General features: G+C 52.0%; 1 protein-coding gene across 1 annotated transcript; it reads right to left on the bottom strand.

Moving 5' to 3' along the window:
• Positions 1-4,987: 4,987 nt before the first annotated feature.
• LOC119183742 (uncharacterized) lies at positions 4,988-6,843 on the bottom strand. The gene is made up of 2 exons (XM_037433774.2): positions 5,462-6,843; positions 4,988-5,393 (listed from the first exon to the last, which is right to left on the bottom strand). The coding sequence occupies exons 1-2, from the start codon at positions 6,841-6,843 to the stop codon at positions 4,988-4,990; spliced, it is 1,788 nt and encodes a 595-aa protein (XP_037289671.2).
• Between the last annotated feature and the right edge of the window lie 1,197 nt (positions 6,844-8,040).

Raw genomic sequence — 8,040 nt, forward strand, 5'->3', positions numbered from 1 at the left:
CGAGCTTTCTGAAGTCCTTTGGCACCTCCAAGTGGCAAGAAATCCTCTTGAGTGGTGCCCAGGCGTTCCTCGGAACTTCTTCAAGCTGATAGTAACGTTTGCGAGTGGTTGCAGACGGAAAACACCACTAAAAATCATGAGAATCCAGAGCGCGAAGCGAGCGCATCTGCACTACTTCGAGCCCCCTGGCGGACTCCGCGGCAACTGAAAACCTACGACTGTGGAATGATCTTCCAAACAGCATCGCCCTCCAGTGTAATCACAATAAATTTCGCGAGCATCTTCTAACCATTTCACTAATAATGCTTAGCTAATCCACTTACTCCCGGGATTCATGTATACCCTTTTTCCTTTTATTTTCATCATCACAGGGAAGCTGTTGTTTAAAGTTTTGTTTATTAACCCAAACCAGCATGGTAAACTACGTAGTCTGTTTCATTTCGCTTCATTTTGATCTGTCCAACACGCTATTGCATTTATTTTAGATGTTTTAAACTTACCTATTCATGTGGAATACATACGACTACTTCTGTACTTGGACATATTTTTGCTGTTGTTGACGTACTACATTGTTCTTACTTACTTGTTAACCCAATTTGTTATTACATTGTATCGACCACCCTTACACAATGCCTCTGCGAGGCCTGTAACGTACTTGTAAATGAAAGAAATACATAAAAAATTGCCACATATGACAGCACGTTTAGTGTGAGGAGAAAAGTTTAGCAGGTTGTCAAAAATATCACAAATATCCCTGAATTTATATACCTTACATAAAATCATGGTATTGACAGAGTATGGAAATGACACGGTGAATGTTTTGCGAGATATACTCATGAATTTGGTCTTTGAGGTAATCAGAGAATGTTACTGTTATCCCACCATTAAGAGAAAAAACACAAATCTGATTGAAGCAAACGACAGTTGTTCACTGAATGAATTTCTTTGAATATATTGATTTCATTGGCATAGAAAAGAAAAGAAGAATAACGATTTGCAAAAGAAACGTCGTTAACGTAAATAAAGATAACAGTGGGCCTAAAACCGACCCTTGAGGGACTTCGTGAGTCACTTAGTACAAGAAAGATAATTGGCCATTTACGGCTCGTCCCCAGGATTCAGGCACACGAGCAGGAGGCGCGCTTTCCCGCATGGTGTGGGCGGTGCCCAGCGTCACTCTATGGGACCGGAGAGCAAAACGATAGTAACTCCTCTTCCTTTCTGATTTTCTCATTGCTTCCCGGATTCAAGTAGCAACTGTATGAATCTTTCTTTTGCCGGAGTTATAGTATCGTGGTTGTAATAGTGCGAGTTCCCCAGCTTATTAAAACATATAGCACAGCGCCTATGGGCGCTCTCGGAAATATCGGCTGTTTTACCGCATTTGAATCGCTACCGTGGAGCCGTGCTTGAAGATATCCAATTGCTTTCTATTATTTAGGTACTGGCATATGTCTAGTTCATGATGGTATAGAGCGTGTTTGAATCGCGTGGTAAAAAAAACTTCCCTGGCCAGTTTTGTTCGGGGTGTGAGAGCTGTCAGGCCCTAGTAGCTTCATCTATCGTTGAAATGGTGTACTCTACGGTGCCACGTAAAGTTTGAAATAGGGTACGCGTGAAAAAAGAGGATTCCTATGGAAGGCACTCTTATGACCCCGCTAAAAAATATTTAGGGTTCATTGAGGTAAAGATTGATAGTATAGCACATCAACAGGGTAATGTTAAAAAGGACGAAGTGCACGTTTTGGAACATTTAGCGTATGTTCCATATAGAGGCCTCAATTTACAGCACATTCTCGAGTTTTACAAGTTACTTGGAAGTTATAGTTATTGACTAATTACTTAATAAGTACTAATAAACTATGGCATCTCAAGTCAGGTTTTGAAATTGCGATCAATATTCACCGGGCGCGATATTACGGACGAGGGTATCAACTCGCCGTCCGCGCCGCTTAAATCCGGCATACCTCAGGGACTCCTTCGGGCCTCTTTCCTTTTCGGCTTATATCAATAATGCCACCCGTGATACCCCAGCAAATCTAAAGCTTTTCGCAGATGCCTGTGTGCTTTAAAGTAGTCAACGCTTCCAGTGAGTAGGTCATTTTAAATAACTTTTTATCTAAGATTCAAGTTTGGTGCACAAAATGGCAGATTACCTTTACCGCGGGAAATAATGGGGCGATAACCATAACCCGCAAAACGGATCCATTAAATATCCAATACAACCTAGGCAATTGATTCTTGTCCTTTGTCTCGCAGTATACGCACCTTGGTCTCATCATCACATCTGATTTAAGATGAAACGAACCTGTGTCGTATACTGAGAAAAGGGCTTTGAAAATACTAAGCTACCCAAAACGGGCACTCGCTAAGGCATCCGGCGAACCTAAATGACTGCATGTGAAACGTACGTATTACCAATACAAGAATATTCATCGACTGTCTTGGACCCGCACACGCAAGCTAACACAGATAAACTTGAATCAATACAGCGAAAAGCTGTAAAATTCATATTCAATGCCTAAAAGTAACACATCTCCGTCAGTTTTTTTCTGGAGAGCACTAAACTAGAAACCCTGGAATGGAGACGTTATCGCGAAATAACGAAGCTGTTCTATCTCACATATAATAATAACCTGGCAATACAAAAAACTAACTATACAAAACCAATTTTGCGCCACGAAATACGTGCCTCCAATCTTGAAAGAGTGACTGAGCCCCTATATACAGGCATCCTTTTTTTTTCGCACAAGCAGAGAGTGGAACAATTTACCACCGAAAATTCTTGAAAGTGTCGATCTCAACTAGTTTCTTCGTGCGTTAGCTGTTTCACATGGCTCATAACTACACCTTTATACATATTACAGTGCGCTTCATTTTAATACCCACCTTGATCAGACAAATTGCTTGAGGTTCAATGCCTCGCTTCTGAACGATTCTTTAATGCTTCGATTCTGCATTGTCTCGCTTCTTAATATTGCCGACTTTATTTTTGCTACAGTTGGTATTAGAGTTCTTTTTACGTTTTGCCCAAACAACATAGCCTAGTGGGCACTGTTTTTATAGTTTTTGTATTGTTTAGTGTATTATGGCCATTCTTGGGATTGTGGACCGTATTTCATGTCGCTTCTCTTTTTTCATTTTGAATTTTCGCGCTTTCATTCAACACTATCTATCCTGCTGTACCTCCTACACAATGTTGCGTCCACTGCGTCACACACTCCTGCCCAAAGTACGGCATTAGACTGGCAGTTTTCTCTAAAAATTAACAAATCTCTAAATAAATAAATCTACTTTCTCTTTTTAAATATGGAACTCTCCAATTTAACTATATAAAAATATTAAGGGAAGTAAGTTAGAAAAAAGAGGTATAACTCTGAAAGGTGGGGAGGTTAATTTTTTTAAGAACAAATAACCTTATTTGCACTGCGTTATGTCCAAGGTAGCCGGAATAACAAGCGTACGTAACAGAGAACTGAGTTTATTACTTTCAAGAAAGGCATTTGCGCGCAGCACAGTCCAAATTGTCCGAGCGCTGGCTTTCGAGTCCGCTGTGGGCCATAAAAGGGGCGAGGAGCACAAAGGAGAGGCAACCAGTGCGCAGGCGCACTGATTGCCCCGACAGTCAGTCAGTCTCCGGGCGCGCGGCGTCATGAATCGTGGGGGGGGGGAGAGGTGGGAGCAGGGCACATCCCTGAAACTGGCTGGAAGGGGGAGGGAGGAGTGATTATAACTGAAAAGAAAAGTTAGCCCCGTACCTCTCTCCCAGGGGGAGGACACCACAACAGTAGCTCACGAGAGATGGGGGTAGAGAAGGGAATAAAAGGATAGGATCAAAAGGTAGAGACATAGAGAGAGAGGGAGGAGAAGCGAGGCGCAGGGACGGGGAGCGACGGAAGTAAGGAGAAGATAGGAAAGATGGACACGGTTGCAGGAGTCCGAGGATGGGGCAACACAGGCGAGAGCTTGTCGGCGACAGGATGGGGGCGGGAATTTCCGGTCTATAGCCCCCCCCCATGCGTTTTCTGGTAGAGGACGCGATGGCAGGGCTTTAAATTCAACAAGCCGATATCTCCGGCTGAGACTTTTCTTTCTTTTTTTTACGATGGCCGCCGTCCATTCAGGCATTCTGTGAAAATGGCGGGCGACCACTAGTTGTCCTTTGTGGAGTTTCCAGCAACGCGAGGCCTCTTTTTTACCTGGTATGACCTTTGAAGGCGGCTCTGGTAGAAGGGCTGAGATGTGTGTTCGCAGCTCGCAATAAAACATGAGATTCTCCGGTACTTGGCCCGTCTCGCCCGTTGTAAGTTGCTTGAAAAAAAAAACATGCAATGCGCCACTGTAATGACCTCGTAGTAGAGTCTCTTGCATGAGCACGTTTTAGCTCTACCACGCAGCGTTTGGTCTGTCCTTTTGTGGCTGAGTGGTTCGGAGCACACTTCACCACTGTGATGCAGTTGTCACTCTTAGGATTTCTGTATTTTGCTGACACAAATGCGATTCCGTTGTTTGAAACTACCTTGTGGGGTAATCGGAATGTTTCGAACAACCGCAGGAAATTGATGGCAGCTGTCGATGTTGTTTTGTTCACGTGGCGAATTTGAACCCATTTGCTGTAGGCATCCGGAATTACCAGAAATGTCTGCCAAGGTGTGCTCGCTCTTCACCAGTCCGGTGCTGGATCTCGTGGCGGTGCGCGTTCATTTAAGTGGCGGGCTGTGCACCCTGCAGCTATCTCGATGTCCGAGGCCAGGATTTCGGCTCACGAGCGGCTAGTTGTTGTTGTTAGTGGTTCATGAGGAAAAGGAAGAAGGCACCTAATTTCTGTCTGCCTACAGGCGACACGGCGCAGTGCTTTTGGGGTGGGGTGGAGGGGGATGAAAGAGGATAGGAGAAATAGTGTGTGGTGTGTAAGGAGGGATGTCTGGTCCGCTTCAGCGCGAGCAGCAGGCCATCGGCAAGGGCAAGGGCCGCAGGGCTCCTGGGATCAGCAGTAGGCAGCAATTCCTGACTCCTCCACGAACTCCGCCAGGCTGCGGAGTGCTGCTGGATGTGGACGAGACGGGACAAGCAGGTCTTCCAGGGTGGAGAAGGGCAGACCCTGTCTCCTGTAGGCCCTCAAGTGTTCCTGTGCTAAGCCAGGGCAGGCACAGAGGAGGTGTTCGAGGGTCTCCGGGTCTCCACAATGGCTGCAGGCCGGGGAGGGACAGAGGCCCTTGGCGTGGCGGCGGGCCGCCGTCCACACGCAGCCAGTCCGCAGTTGTAACAGGGAGGTCCGTTCTCTCCTGGTGAGGCCCGTCTCTGGGAGAGGCTTTGGTCCTCGCTCGCTGGCCACCCTCGGGTCTGGGTGGACTGTGACGAGGAGCCTCTTGAGGCGGGCCTGTGAATAGTCTCTGGCCACCACGCACAGGAGTAGGGAGTACCAGGCTGGTGGGCAGCCTTGGCGAGTGTGTCCGCCTACTCGTTGCCGGCGATGCCCACGTGGGAGGGCAGCCAGTGGAAGGAGACGGACACCCCGGCGTGGGTGATGGCCCGAACCTTGGCTGCCAGGAGGCAGGCCGTCAGTCCGGCAGGGCGGGAGTTGGCCAGGGTCTGCAGGGCCGCCTTGCTGTCACACAGGACCGCGGCCGGCTCAAGGGGGATATCCTCAGCCAACAGGTCTACCGCGAGATGCAGTCCAGCCAGTTCCGCAGCCGTGGAGCTCGCCGCGAAGGGTAGCCTGCACTGCCTGCTGTTGGCTCTGGACGGGATTACGCATGCAGCTGCTGCGGTCCCATCTGGCATCACAGATCCGTCCGTGAACACCTGCAGCCGTTCCTCCAGTTGTTCCTGGAGCTTGCAGGAGGCCGCCTGTTGCAGTGCGGCCGCAGGCGTCCGTCGCTTGGTTGCCCCTTCCAAGCAGAGGTGGACCTCTGGTGGCTGGTGGTGAGGCGGTGAAGAGGCAACCGGGACTGGCGGGTCTGGAACCATCTGGTGGTACAGCAGGCAGAGGCCTCCCATCCGTGATCCTGGCTGACTGCGGAGACGCTCCAGGAGGGCCCTGCCGTCGGTGGCGCGGTGAAGGCGGTCAATGTGGCCCAGCGCACATTGGAGCATACGTAACGTCAGCGGCCACCCTCCTGCCTCCGCGAGAGTCGCTGCCACCGGCGAGCTTTTGGGGAGCCCCAGGATGGCCCTCAGTGCACCCCTGTGGAGTCCCTCCAGCAGGCCTCTCCTTGCCGGTGTCAGGTTCACCAGTGGGAAGGCGTACAGGAGGACCGAAGACGCCGCAGCCTGGTTGAGCCGGAGGGCCCACTTGTTGGAGCAGCCGCGGCTACGCAGCTGCAGCCTGCTGATGGCACCCTGGACGCGCCGCACCTTGGTGGCAGCAGCCTTGGCAGCCGGGATCCAGGTGAGTCGGTGGTCGATGGTGAGCCCCAGGTACTTAACCACCAACCTCCAAGGCAGGCTGCGATTGCCAATCCTCAGCCGTCTCACGTGGGTGCGAGCTGCCGCCAGCGGGTGAATCAGCAGGGCCTCGGTCTTGGTGGCAGAGACCTTAAGCCCGATGCCTCCGAGGTAGGTTATCACTGCATCGAGGACCGCCTGCAGTGATCTCCTGATGGCTAGGATGGAACGCCTTGGTCTCCGGACCCAGAGTGCCACGTCATCTGCGTAGACAGAGCAGCGGGCCGGGAACCTGGTGTCTGTTGGGAGGGACGCCGGAAGTCCTGCTAGTGTCATGTTAAAAAGGAAGGGGATCAGTACTGAACCCTGTGGGACACCAGCAGTGATGACCCTGGGTTGGCTGGTTGCCCCTCCAACACGGACACGGAAGGTCCTCTCGGACAGGAAGGTGGTCATGAAGCCTCGGAGGCTACCGCTCGGAGGCGGTCCAGGGCCGCCTCGACCGCCACGTGTGGGAGTCCGTCGAAGGCACTCTCCACGTCCAGCAGCAGCAGCATGGCCACGTCCCCACTGCTCCTGGCGTCCTCGAGGGTAGCGACGACGTCTGAGATCGAATCTACCGTGCACCGGTGTCGCCTGAAGCCCGTCTGCTGCTCTGGGAAGAAGCCCAGGTGGTCGGCAATCCACTCCAGTCTCTCCAGAGCCACCCTCTTCATCACCTTGCAGGGCGCGGAGGTGAGAGAGACTGGCCGGTATGAGGAGAGAGCCGTGGCCTTCCTCCGGGGCTTCAGAATTGCGCCACCACCGCAGTTCGCCAGGACTCGGGTAAGACTCCGGTGCACCAGACGTCGTTGTAGTACTCCAGGAGTCGTTGACGACCACCTCCATCCAGGTTGCGGAGCATTTGGAAGGTGATGCCGTCGGCACCTGGAGCACTTCGTCGCCTGGTCCTCTCGAGAGCTGCCACCAGCTCGTGTATCGCTATGGGCTCTTCGCACAGCTCCCGCACCTGCGCGGACACCCATCTGGGATGATGACAGGAGGTAGGGCAAGGGAGGGCAGCAGGCGGTGGTGCAGCAGGCAGTGGGGCTCTGTCTCTGGCAGCAAACTGGTCAGCCAGCCGTTCTGCCAGGTTCGCAGCCGTGATCGACAGGTGAACAGCCAGGGACAGTCCCTGGTTCAAGGCCCGGGGCGCCATCAGCAGGCACTTCAGCAGGCACCAGGCCTTGGTCCCATCACGTGAGCTGTTGATCGAGACGCACACGTTTCAGCCCTGGTTCCGGCGCCTGCGTGCGTGGCGTCTGCAGACGGCATCAATTCGCCGGAAGACCGTCCAGAGCTCCGGTTGGCCCTTGTTCAGGGCTTGCCACTCTGCACGTTGCCGTGCCGCCCTCAGAGCCAGGTGCCGGATGTCTGGGACGGGCTGTCCCTGCTGGACCTTGGCAGTGACTGTTGCTGCCCTCGCACTGTGGGCCACCAGTTGCAGGAGGTCCCCGCTGCTCGTGTCCTGCTTGAGTAGTCACCGGTAGACCTGCCAATCCACCACGCGGTACTCGCGGTCCCGTGGAGCCCTACCTCTTGAAGGGAGACAGCAGGATGGGCAGGTGGTCCGAGCCCCAGGTGTCCGGGAATGGCGACCAGGCATACTGGCAA

The sequence above is a fragment of the Rhipicephalus microplus genome, chromosome X (assembly GCF_043290135.1).
Source record: "Rhipicephalus microplus isolate Deutch F79 chromosome X, USDA_Rmic, whole genome shotgun sequence".
Taxonomy (NCBI): Eukaryota; Metazoa; Arthropoda; class Arachnida; order Ixodida; family Ixodidae; genus Rhipicephalus; species Rhipicephalus microplus.

Coding starts and splice junctions, on each gene's coding strand:
- LOC119183742 (XM_037433774.2), bottom strand. CDS start 6,843: ATGACCACCTTCCTGTCCGAGAGGACCTTCCGTGTCCGTGTTGGAGGG. Junction 5,394..5,461: donor GTGGGCATCGCCGGCAACGA/GTAGGCGGACAC, acceptor CGTGGTGGCCAG/AGACTATTCACAGGCCCGCC.